Consider the following 13,111-nt stretch of genomic DNA (forward strand, 5'->3'; position numbering starts at 1 on the left):
AATTCACTACAGCATTAGTGATATAACATGATTTAAAAAATTATTGCTATGTCAAAAACATAATAGCAGTGAGCACAGTATAAAACTGACAGATGTTAATAAGCAAGTGGGATTCGGGTCGAAATAAGTATAATTTTGCATCAAACACTAGCTTACAAAAGACTAGAACGCAGGGAACAGGCTCGTATGAGTTTAAAAATAATCTGACAGTTGTGAATGGATATGTTTGGTCCATCCATTTTCCGGTCATCATAATCGAAGATACGTAAAACAATGGTACATTTTTTCTGAAATGCATTGAAAAACGCTTAAAAGTTGGGAAGTCAGTAAAGACTATGAAAACTTTTGTAATGATTTAAAGGAAAAAAACAACGCACATCATTGTTTATCTCAAATCAGCTACCATGTTGGATGGATTCTCCAGATACCGCTTTACTTGGCTACTAAAACGAGCTACCGTGGCACCATCGATAACACGATGATCTGCAGCCCACGAAAACTTCACCACATTGGCTTCGCAGATCTATCAATATGCGAAATTGTCAACTTTTGACCCAGCAACCTTGCTTTTCTCGGAAATATATTGCGAGATCAATCACTGAGTCAGTGGGAAATATTTTGCAAGATTAATCACAGCAGTCAACATGATACTTATTTCAAATACACAGTTTCAGATGTGTAGAGTCTGCAATATACATACCGGAAAAGACGCTTACTGAAGTAGCTAGGAATAACGAATGCAATAAAAAACAGTGTTTCTGAACAACTCACATTCCCCTCTTTATTAAATCGAGGAAGTTTAGAAATCTGTCCAATTGCTCCAATCGCAAGCTGAGGTGCCATAATCACCGGCATAAGATAAGTACCACCAAGCTGCAAATTTAACAAAAATTTTTTCATAGTATTCTTCACTTGTAATACCTCAAAACTAAGAAAATCCCTCCAGTCCAATATTACGTAAATGATAACAATGTTGCCAAATGTCACCGTTCTGACAAACAACTTAAGTAGGACGAAGTAATTTACGGAAGATTAATTGCAGCATTCTAATAAACATCTGATGCACAGTCAAGACCACTAACCTAAATTCAATTTTAACAAAATATATAGTTCAATCACTTTCATCATTCATTGGTAGCTATACACAGCATTGGATCTTTGTGTGTGCTGTCATGTCATACTCAACAGTACACATAAGGAGTCGGTGCTAAATTTGAAATTAACAAAGATGCTAAAAACATTTAAATAGACTGCTGAGACTACAAAGCAAAACAATCGCTATCAAAAGAAATCTGTCTTCAAATCTCTGAATCTAAATAATTTACTATCAGGAATATATTTCGAACGATGTGTATGTCGGTGTACCAAATGAATGCTTTACTGGAATTTCATACAATTTTTGTGTCACAAAAGCATGCTCACCACTCCTATGTTGGACAGTGTAAACGTTCCATCCTTTAGATCATCTGGATCTATTTTCATTTTACCGCTAGCTTCCTGAAGACGGTTCAACTCAGCAGCAACCTCCCATAATGTGCGCTGTTCACAGTGTTTGATGTTCGGTACCACAAGACCTTCCGGAGTATCCATAGCTATTGATATGTTATGCGATGCCTAAAAAAACTAATTAATTGGAACATCTAAACGCAGCTAAAATACCTGACATCCGGAACTGAAACACATTAGTGCATCAGGTAAAATTTCTTCTGGACTTTTCATAATTTCTTCCCGTAAAGCTGGAAAATCTCGATCAATATTACAAAAATCTATATTTAAATTAGCTGAAAACTTTGCTGTTCTGCTATTGCATCAAACTTGTAGCACACATTGTACGCAAAGAGAACCTTTTTTTTGTTCCGCTTGTGATGAAAGTATTCAGATTAACGAAATAACATTAAACAGAAAATTCGTAACTTGCAACCAGCTGTTAAAAAACCACGCTAATTACCTGGCTTAGAAATGAAATCAAATAGATTTTTGATAATAAAACCAACTTACTTTACAAATGACATTCTCCATATTTTCGTCTACTATAGCGTTCAACCTTGGAAATTTCTTTAAAGCAAGTGAGACAGCTTTGATAATAATTGGCATGAAACTCATACGAGCATTGTATGCTATTTCAAAATTTCTCAGTTCCTTCCGCATTGTTATTAATCGATCAAAATTCACCTGAAAATAAACTTTAACCGAAAAACTCCACTATATACCGCCTTTTCTTTATCACGTAACAGAAATTCTTCCTTGAACAGTTATTTTTCCTAATTTCTGGCCAATGTTCTTCTCTCTGATTCATGATATTCTAGGATATGAAAAACTACAAGATTAACAAAACGAAGGAATTGCTAAAACTTTATTTGAAATTTTAAAAATTTATTTGAAATTACTAAAAATTTTCCGCTACAAATTTATTTAAAGAAATATACAAAATCCTTTAACCTAATTTTGTTCTTATCTCAATAATGAAAAAAGATCAAAAAAGTATTTCGGACTGCATATAAAAATTTATTAACTTTATGAAATAATATTAAGGACAAAAGTGTACTGTAACGACACCAACTAAACATTACTTCATCGCAAAAGCCAAGGTGTGGTATTTTTAAAGACTCAGTCATCGACTTGACCATAGCACGAGTATAACCGCGTATAGGGATCATTTTATCTTTTTTTAGCATTTCAAACTGAAAATACGACAAATTTCATAAGTGAAAGTTCTCATTGACTTATTATTTTACGACTGCAGCAAGCAGCCGGATATAATCTTTCTCTCAGGAAGTGTGAAATAAGCTACAAAATTAAATAACTCATTTTTACAGATGATTTAATAGCAATAATGAATTAATGGTAATGATGAATTAATAGTAATATATACAAACCTCTTCCAGCGGCAAAGAATGCGACAGTGGTGACATTGCATGGAAAGTCACATCTGCAACTGTTGCCGTTGACGAGTCTGGAAAATACCGAAAATTTTCAAAAGACAGGGAGACTATGAATACGCATGTTACCAAGAGTAACTTAGTTTAGTATTCCCTAGCAGCTATTCAGTATATTTCATTTTAAGCAATACGCAGAAATATCATTAATTTCTCACAACTGATAATGACAGTATGCTCCCAAGTATAGTGAATAGTAATGTTCTGAGAAGTGGTTATACTAATAATAGCATGCATAAAAAAAGAAATGCAAAGTTTGAAGTTCATTACCAGTTTGACGTTCGACATAAGAAATAATATCATCCTTCAGAATATGTCCACTAATACCTGTCCCAGTGATTTCATTCAGATTCACCTTAAACAATCATTTAGTGAGAAATATGACAAATTCGTTCTATTTATTACAAGCAAGTGCGTTTTTTCTAACAATCGACTGTAATAAGATATAAATTTAGAACGTTCTGCTCCAGAAGGGACCAAAAAAATTTGATTTGGAGTAGAAACGCAATGAAAATCCACTGAATCTTGTTTAAACATGCAATAAACTTTAGTGAGATATTACTAATTAGTTATCACCTAAAATTGTTCTATTTTTTCTCCTTCTCTTCATGTCCCCTTTTACGGAAATTTTTAAGACAATGGAAAATGTCTACGAATTCAAATGTAATAATAAGAAATAACTGCCAAATAAAGAAAAAAAAAATACCCCTTTTTCTTTAGCAAGTTGTCGAACTGCCGGACTCGCAAGGATTTTCCTAGCTTCCTGAGCATTATCTGAAGTGGTCATTTCTCTCTCTAGTTTCCCATCACGATTTCCACCTGGCATCAGTTAATTGAAAGAAATTAAGTAATTAAAATGGCATCTTTTAACAAATATTGAAGAGCAACTATATTTTTCATTACTAGCTGATCAAAATATGCTCATGGTAAAGGGAACTGCTGATTCTCCAGTTTGCAATGGCCCTTATGCATAAAAAAAATTATTGTTATGTACAAGGCTCCTGGATCACTATTAGCTCAATCGACAGAACTAATGTGTTGCGCAGTTCCAAAAATATACGATCTTTTTGTAACTTAAGTATTTGAACCATTAACCTGACATTAAAATCAACTTCATTTTGGATTGGCACAGAAAAATACAAAACATATCCTTTCTAATTATTCCTAGTCCCGCTGAACGCAATTCTGCGAATCAACTGAGTTATGGATTTGCTTGAAAAAGAAGAAATAAACATCAGTACCGACATCCGCAACTTCGATATCCACAAGGGTTGTTCCTATTTTCGCTACATCCTCAACATCGTAGTACCTAGAACAAATTATTTTAGACTCCAAATTTTTTGATATGAAAGAAGTCAATCATTTAGTTTTTCAATTCCGAAGGACAACACTTTCATGAAGGTTGTTATAGAAGTAATTTTCATCCATAATTAGGAAAATTGGGATATGATAAAATTCACAGTTTTTTTATGACACCATCATAACGGCTGGTGATTGTCACTGATGCCTTGTCACTTTGTACTTCGCAAATGTTATCAAACTGTGCCACATGATCACCTTCTTTCACATGCCATTCTTTAATCTAAAAACTACTCTTTAATCATTCCTTGGAATCAGCGTAGCTTTTAGAGGTTTCTAAGTGAAGGAGTCTTTAAGAATCGAATCATTTAAAAAAGAGTTAGTTCGAATTTGTTTGAAATATTGTAAACTGTAATTCGCATATTGATTAATAAATTGATGGCTTACTTGCACTTCGGCGATGCCTTCACCAATATCTGACAACTTGAACTGCACAAGTGGGAGGAATCTAGCTGAAATAAAAAGGACATGAAATTCACTCACTGCAAAATGAACTATCTTCAGGTAATGAATGAACAGGTGCAAGAAGCGCCTCATAGCACCTGTTTTCAATGGATTCCGTTCGAATTCCCACGTTTCAACAATCAATAATAGTTGACAAATAATGAAGAGAGTAAAATAATTGATTCAACAGTGTTGTTAGAAAATGAGATTCGGCAACTCTCAGGTCATATTTTGACACAGAAGTCCTGGACCAAAACGTTCTCCAGACTAGGGACTATCCCAGTTGCACACGAAATATTTTATGTGCCGTGAAAGCAGTGTATAAGTGTCTTCTACTCAACTTTTTCCTATTCTTCTGTCATCCTTTTTGTCTTTTCTTCCTCCTTCTTTTCCACTCTTCTTCTTCAGTCGCGGAACTCTCGAACTGGTTGATAAAATAGGTGCAGCAAGTAAAGCAGTGAAGTAGTAATGGGACACAGGAATGAGGGACAACCTGCTCTAAAAGTTGGTGACAAAGTACGGCTGCTGCCCGGCAGGAACAGTTCATTTGTCTACCTGTCTTATCATCAGTTATCATCATCTACTTCGAGTTTACTGTTACTGTTATCTTGGCAGATGACTATGTGGCAAGAGAAAGAAGAGTTTTGGGATTACAGTCTGACAGCTTTTAAAATCCCCCAGTAATTTCAAGTCTGGGAATTTCTGTCTGTTTCCCTATTACATCTATCCCATCTTCAGTTCTTGCTGAATAATAAGCTCATTCAGTGATTGCATTCGCAGGATAGCTTATTCATTTGTGGCGCATAATTTCTTCATTTAAGAAAGTGTTGCTAGTCTTTGAAATTTTTTAATCCAAAAATTCAGAATTACTCTCTAAGACATTATCACTTAATTCTAATATCAAGTGAGGAAAAGATGAAAGAAAAAGATAGCATACCCATTGAATTGAACAACATCCTACGACTTAACAAATATAGTCCTTGTCGACCTATCAGTGATACCATCCTGAAAAGATATCTTCCTGCATTCATAAAACATCTTCACAGCTGTCTAATAAATAATGTAAATATACAGTGAGAAGAGACATTTCTTGTGTGTCTACCTACTCATTGCTTGAAATGTCACATATACAAGTCAGAACTGTGACACAAACAAAGTCAACCAAGTCAATTCAATATTCACATTTCATTAGCACCAATTTTTTATTGCAAAATGTGAAGCTACGTATTTAAAAGTAAAATAAACAACGTAAAATATTGATTTACAACACTTGGTTAGACTTTTACAGTGACGTTAGTTAATTCTATTGTGTAAAGGGATTGAAATCTCGGTGATAAGATCATCAGAATTGAAACTACTTCTTAACATTGCCATGCAGAGATTTCCTAATTTGACAGTAAGTGTCAACAACTTTCCAAAGATGGTGACTTGCTTTTTATTTCTCATCTGAATTATGCAACTATGCAAGGTTGAAAAGATGATTTCACATTACAATTATTCTTAGCGTAAGTTCTCTGGGATTGATCAAATAAATATCATATTATAACTGATCTACCTTCAACATTTCTTCTCTTTTTAAAATTCAATAACAAATTTGGATTATAACCAAAATGTAAAGATCCGTTAGATGACAATTCAAAGGTTAATTTCTTCCTAAAGGAAGAATGGTGAAATGCAAACATTATTGAATCGAATGAAAATGAAAAATCAACAATAGAAATAAAGTGGAAGCGTTGTGAGAGCAAGTGGTACAGATAGCACTTTGAGCAAATTCCTGCTTGTAGTGAACAAATATTTTTGGGGCTGGTTTGGCGCTGGTAGCGACTTTCCTTACCATTGCGATACTGTCACGAGATCGGCATTGTTGTGACACTGAAGCTGACAAATACTGTGGTACTCTTTCTTGTAGCCTTTCAAGATAGACTTACTCTACTGTACCACTCACTAATGTCAGTTGTCACTGCTACGGAGTGTACTGAATTGAAAAACTTATAAAAGTAACTGAAATAACTGAAATGGAAGGACAGACGTTCCTGACATCTATACGACAACAAAGATTGAATTTCTGGTTGATACTTCTGCAAGAAATGGGCAGAATTTTTAAAATTTTTTTTAAATTGCATGTAAATGTATCGGATTGTTAATCTAATAAAATAGAGCGTTATTATTTAAGTGTTTTTAGATGACTTCTACTAGAACTCTCACTTTAATTCAAAATAATAATGGCAGCAGCAAAATAAATTTGCGCACACATGGGGAAATTGTAATAGTTCAAATAAAATTATCGAATCACACTAAGACAATTTTAGTCGTTGAGAAGAACAATAAACGAATATAATGTAGAAATTTACAATCTAGGTAGAGGTAATGTAGAAGATTGCTTGTAACAGTATTATACAATAAACTGATTAAGCAATATGAATATGAGGAACAAAATTTAACCTTGGATTCTAATATGTAATCCAAATAATTAATTGAAGCTGTCATCACAAACTGGTACTGTCATATGATTTTTTTTTTTTTTGAAATTTTGCTATTTCAGTTGTCCATAGCGACCCATTTACAAGGCTGGTCAAATACATGTAAAGCCTGTGAATGTTTTGACCATGCTTTGAGGTTCATGACTCCTTTCTACAGCAATACCTATATCTAACCAAAGTATTAGTTGTCAAAAGTATAAATTTATTTGAAATTTATATCAGAAAACAGAATCAAGTTGACAACCTCAATTTTGCTTATCGGTAATTTGCATATCTTGAAGGATTTTGCATGTATTATCTTTCTCAATAATATATAATAATAAAAATCAGTCAAGCAATTTCATAAACCTTTGCTACCAACGTCGCAACAGTTCCACTCTAAAGCAGGACTCCACTGAAGCTGTCATCATAAATTGGTACTGTCATAGATGCGCACTAGAGAGAAAAAGAAGTGGAATGAAAATTCAGAAGAGAGTAAGGAAGCACCAGAGAACCATAAACTGCAACAGCAACCTGTCCTTCATCCCACACCACTAGAGCCGTTTCAGGTTAAAATGGATTGTTCAATTTCACTACAGAAGTTCAAATGATTCTTCGGTTTTTTCTTTTACCACTTTTTAGACCACAAGGTGATTTTTAATTAATAGCTTCTTAGTGCTTAGTAGTAGAAAAATCGTATTTATAATAAAAAAAAAAAAAAAAAAAAACTAGGTAGGGAAGCAATTCGAGAATTCCCGGAATAATGGATTATGCATTTCTTTGGCCAAGTACCATTTGTTATCCTGTCACTGCAATCATTTAAATTTTTGTCGAAGCATTTTCTGCCTGTTAATTTTGATTCAACCAATTAACTCAACTTATATTTTGATCCAACCAGACCGTATTTTAGGACACTGTATTACTTAAGAAGCCACTTGGACTAAGAATCTGCAAAAATACTTTACAGGTTAAAATTCATCCCAATTTTAGAGAGTCTTGTTTAGTTAGAATATTAAATGTTCAGTTTCTTATGCCACAAAATTGTTAAGAACAATGACTGATTAAGGGTAGAATATAGCCATACTTTAAATAAATGCATCGAAACGAAACTTTCATTTAAGGTAACATATATTGAAAAATCAGGGGCATCAGTGGGTCGGGTATTTGTTGGTGATGTTATCGTAGCTGTCGATGGGCAGAAAATCAGCACTGTCAATGAGCTCAACGGTGTTCTTAAAAAACCTTCACCGGTGAAATAATTCCTTCTTGGAAATTTTATAAAAATGTCATTGAGTTCAATTACTGAATAATTAATGAAAATTCCTTGCGCGTATAATTATTTAAACAATCCTATAATTTATGTAGTCTTATAAAATAGTAGAGATACATTATTTTGTAGAATCCACTAAATAAACTCAAAATTGTACCAATTTTCAACTAAAGAATTGAAAAGGACTATATACTTGCTTTTAAAGGTTTTAGTCTAAAATTAAATTGATTTGGGACTTCTAACTTGCATATTACATGCAGATGGCAGCTGTAATATTCAAGCGCATGTGCTATTCAAAATGCAAGCATAAAAAGACATTTGTGGAAAAAATAAGCGTAGAAAGAGGTCGAGAAATGAAATGCACCGGACGAGCAATCGATCAGTATCTGGCAAGAAAACTAATTTTTCTTAATCAGAAAGAAATCTTAAATAAATTAAATTAATTCTCGAGGGTCCTTTAAAATAAAGTCAGTGGGAAATTTTCCTCCTCTGATAAAACTGATTAGGAAATTTTTTGAAAGGGAATCATGTTGCGACGAAAAAAGTAGAATATACGCAATATATTTTAGATCTCTGTTTTAGCAAACATTGTGTAATTAAGAAATGAAAACTCAAAGAAGACTTTGCAATGCATTTTAGTCTGATTATCTTTTGTAAAACACCCTAAATTGATCGACAATTATTTTGGGGATTATCTTGAATCAACTGATCTATCTAACCAAAATATAAAATTAATTTTGCATTTCATCTCTTGAAATCTGCTTCATCACCGCAAACTTTATTTTTTTGAATTTGTCTAGTGGTAAAAATAGAACTTTAAGTTTATAGGTCCAAATGGCTCTACGTATTAATGATATAGTTGACATAAGCGAAGTGCTCGGATTATCTGTGAAATATGATGCAAAAGAAAGAATTCAAGTGAATGCTACAGCTAATGACAGTCTTTCATCCTTACATCTACGTCCAGGAGATGTAATACGGTGTTTGTTGGCACTTACAATTGATTCTTATTCAGTTGAGCAAGCATTCCGGATTCTGTCATTATGATAAATATAATTATTAAAATTGTACCGAACTAAGTATTAGTTTTCAAAGAAAATTTATGTAGTACACCGATCCCTAGAACTAATCAATAATTTATGAAATAACTGGAAAAGACTGTTAATGCATTATATTAGAGAATCCAAAGTTTTGCAAATGAAGTGTGTTGTTTTAGCGAAGTGAATGAATATCCCATTGCAAGTAAAACTATGCTTGATTATTTCATACAAGCAGCAGTCATTGAAAATGGTCAGGTATTCCTTATCTTAACTGTTTTAACATTCAGAAATTGAAAATCATATCAACAACATGACTTTTCGTCTACTAAGGTAAATTTTACAATCGAAAGTTTGGCCGGAGGTATTGATAGTTATCGTGATCAAGTCGAATTTGCAAGTGATGTGCTAGAAATTGCTCAAAAACAAGTAAATTTTTTGGGTTTTTTTGTTAGTTGAAAATACAGTTATTCGGCTTCTCTCATTTTGTTACAATATGAAAAACCTTAAAAAATTACTTCTGAAAATTTGATGAAGTCAATGATTTCTATGATTTTTGCAGATCATCCAATTCCGAATGGCTGTGGCTTCAAAAACATTAAATCGTCCATCAATATTACAGAAACAACATGCAAGTAAAAATAGCAGGAAGATTGTTATTTCCCAGAATTGTGTTGAATTACCAATTGGAGCTGATTTTGATCCATCGAAATTAAAAGCATGTAAGGGTGCTAATGTCGAAATGCGAAGTACACAAAAACGTGGTTTTTAATGAAGTCTCTTAAAAATAACGAAAGTTCTAAAATTTATTGGTCTTTTGCTTTTTTTATCAGAAACAATGCATAAAGTGAAAGTGGTAAATGTCATCCAATAAGGTATTCATTAGTATGTGCTCTAATATTATGGAATCACTTGCGGTGTATGTTAAATTCATGTCATGCAAATTTTACTCTTTTTGAAAAGTATAAAATGGGAAAGTAAATATTTGATGTCATTTGATAAATAAATATATAGCACGGATTCAGTTCAAGTTATATGTAAAATATTACGAATTTTGGAAAATCGGGAGCTTGAAAATTATTTGGGAATGAAATAATGGAGCGAACTGTCAAAGCACTCCGAGTTCAAGGACCAGGCCAAGGTAGAGAAGTGGAAATTACATTCGGCGAGGAGCATCTCCATGCGAGCGGCGTTTTCGCTAATGTTTATTCAGCTAGATTATACAGGCCGGTAGAAATGATCGTTGCAATTAAGAAGACCTGGGCAGGTAAAGGATGGTCTGCAATCAATCCAGAAGTGTATTATCTATCTCGAATGAAGCATCGATGCATCATCACACTTCTTTATCATTTCACTCTAACATCAGATAATGAGACATGTTACTGCATGGTTTTTGATTACTTACCCACAGATATGGGCAAATTGCGAATGAGCAAAATAGGTCGCCGTTTTCCCCTCTTGGATGCTAAATTATATGCATTTCAAATGTTCTCAGCAATAGATTACGTGAATGCCTTAGGCATTGCGCATCGAGATGTTAAACCATCTAACCTGATTGTTGATGACGAAAAGGGGATCTTAAAACTGGCTGATTTTGGAAGTGCAAAACTGTTAAGAGAAAGCGAAGAAAATACGCCATATCAGGTTAGTACTACCCACAGAGATTAAAAAAGGGATGGTTTGATAAAAAGTGCTTTGAAATCTGATAAATCAATATTCGTTTTCAGGTGACACGTTATTATCGAGCACCGGAACTGATATTCGGTTCGACTAGGTATTCAACAGCAGTGGACGTCTGGGCATGCGGTTGTGTTTTATCCGAATTTGTCACTGGCAAAGTACTCTTACAGGGACGTACTTGGCAGGATCAAGCTCGACTAGTCATCGATATATTTGGCTATCCGAGCACGGAGCAATGTCAGGCAATGAAAGTAAAAAAACCACGATATGCCCGAAAACGTGCCCGTAGTTTGCGAGTAGTGTTAAATGCATGCAATGCACCAGCCGATATGATCCAATTGCTGCAAGCTATCCTTGTTTATGAACCTCACCTGAGACTTAAAGGTAATGAAGTGCTCGGACATTCATTTTTTAACGATTTACGGAAAATTCCAGCACCAATACGAAGTAATGGACGAGTAATACCACATTTAGATTACATTATTTATCAGCAGAGTACACAAAAGACACATTCTGAAGAAAGGGATGCTGACAGTTCGGACGAAGAGGAGATTGTGTCACGAAAATAATCAGATTTCAATTATTGTTTCTAGAAATTAAGCATAATTTTTTCTTTTAATTTTATAAAAAACAATAAGAATTAACAATGGGAACACTTCAAATTAAAAGAATATTGAATGCTTTTTAAATCATTTCACAATGAAATGAGAAATAATGGCTAATGCAATAAGACCGCTGATCACTCATTAATAAGTTGTCGAAATTCTGTCAGAAATAAGTTAAGAATCTTAAATTTAGTAAAAATTAGTTGAATAGAAAAGTGGTACTTTGTCGAGTTGTACATTCAAAATAAAAATCAATGAAGGAATTCACTTGTAAGTATTCTGATTTCACCGCACGCACACATGTTGACTGATTAAGAATGGAATACAATTAATGGCACTACTACCTGTGCATAACTTTTTTAGTCTTCAGTCAATGACTTATGCTTGCCATCCACTTCACTTAAACTTTTATTACAGCATTTGCTTTCCGTTGACTTTCAAACCAATTACATTATGCTTCCGGAAATTACAAATTTAATAATCTTTCTCGAATTGACTATGCAAAATTGTAAATAAGCCCTCTCGAAAAATGAAAAAGTAATATTTGCTAGAATATTCGTCTTTCCACTCATTTCTAATGAATTTGTCGAATTGTTATTATTCTACTTCAACCATCTTTTTATTTGTCGTATTCTCCAAAGCGTTAAGTTTTTGTTGGATTATGATTGTTTTGTTTTGTGCCATCTGTTTAATTCAGCATTCTATGTTGACATGTTCTTGTGTCAAAGATTAATCTGAGTAACGTTATAAATATTATGTTAATAAGGATAACATAATACTATGCGATACATTTTCATTTCAATTTGTAAACAATTTATAGCACTTTTGTTTAATTTGAAGTTTGGGTATTTTAAATATCTTCTCTACAGTTTGTTGGTTATTTCTCGATGTTTTTTATTGCGTTGACGAATCAGCATATTGCCTTCATTTCTCTTCAAAATCCATTTTTTCATTTGGCTTTTATGGGATTTGTCTTGCTTACTTTCCAAGATTCAGCAGAATCTGAAACATCATTTATAAATATTATTTACAAACGGAGCAAATAATGCAAACTGAATAATTAATTTTCTCTCTCATTTTTGGTTGATTTTGAAACAATTTAAGATTTCGAGCATTTGAAATATATTTCGAACCAAACAAAACTGTGCTATCTGTGTTTTATAGCTATTAGTTTTTTTTTTTTTTTTTTTTCAATTAATGATCCAAATAAACATATCTAATGATTTTTCAACAGAATCTTCAAAAATCTGTTTCATTTTCGATGTGAAATGCTTTTTCAGCCTTGAGCTTTCCGCATAATCATTATGTTACAATGGCAAAT

General features: G+C 33.2%; 3 protein-coding genes across 5 annotated transcripts; 2 read left to right on the plus strand and 1 right to left on the minus strand.

Annotated features, from left to right (window-relative positions):
• Positions 1–385: 385 nt before the first annotated feature.
• Bma-dbt-1 (Uncharacterized protein) lies at positions 386–5,743 on the minus strand (the record flags this gene model as incomplete). Of its 3 annotated transcripts, XM_001900209.1 has the most annotated exons (12): positions 386–523; positions 772–873; positions 1,423–1,614; positions 1,999–2,172; positions 2,571–2,681; positions 2,877–2,953; positions 3,207–3,291; positions 3,643–3,755; positions 4,178–4,245; positions 4,397–4,518; positions 4,683–4,747; positions 5,677–5,743. In XM_001900209.1, 12 exons carry the CDS (start codon positions 5,741–5,743, stop codon positions 386–388), a joined length of 1,314 nt encoding a protein of 437 aa, XP_001900244.1. The 3 variants fall into 3 exon arrangements, with proteins under 3 accessions (XP_001900244.1, XP_042934821.1, XP_042934822.1); XM_043078887.1 differs by lacking the exons at positions 4,178–4,245; positions 4,397–4,518; positions 4,683–4,747; positions 5,677–5,743 and having other exon boundaries at positions 3,643–3,723; XM_043078888.1 differs by lacking the exons at positions 3,207–3,291; positions 3,643–3,755; positions 4,178–4,245; ... (1 more) ...; positions 4,683–4,747; positions 5,677–5,743 and having other exon boundaries at positions 2,877–2,912.
• Positions 5,744–7,647: 1,904 nt separating this feature from the next.
• Bma-mpz-5.2 (Uncharacterized protein) lies at positions 7,648–10,277 on the plus strand (the record flags this gene model as incomplete). The annotated part of the gene is made up of 8 exons (XM_043078889.1): positions 7,648–7,767; positions 8,109–8,165; positions 8,320–8,448; positions 8,729–8,857; positions 9,297–9,448; positions 9,685–9,763; positions 9,839–9,934; positions 10,068–10,277. 8 exons carry the CDS (start codon positions 7,648–7,650, stop codon positions 10,275–10,277), a joined length of 972 nt encoding a protein of 323 aa, XP_042934823.1.
• A 323-nt stretch (positions 10,278–10,600) lies between these two features.
• On the plus strand, positions 10,601–11,754 carry Bm17519 (Uncharacterized protein; the record flags this gene model as incomplete). The annotated part of the gene is made up of 2 exons (XM_001900207.1): positions 10,601–11,149; positions 11,233–11,754. The coding sequence occupies 2 exons, from the start codon at positions 10,601–10,603 to the stop codon at positions 11,752–11,754; spliced, it is 1,071 nt and encodes a 356-aa protein (XP_001900242.1).
• Positions 11,755–13,111: the final 1,357 nt, after the last annotated feature.

This window comes from Brugia malayi (assembly GCF_000002995.4).
Source record: "Brugia malayi strain FR3 genome assembly, contig: Bm_v4_Chr2_contig_001, whole genome shotgun sequence".
Taxonomy (NCBI): Eukaryota; Metazoa; Nematoda; class Chromadorea; order Rhabditida; family Onchocercidae; genus Brugia; species Brugia malayi.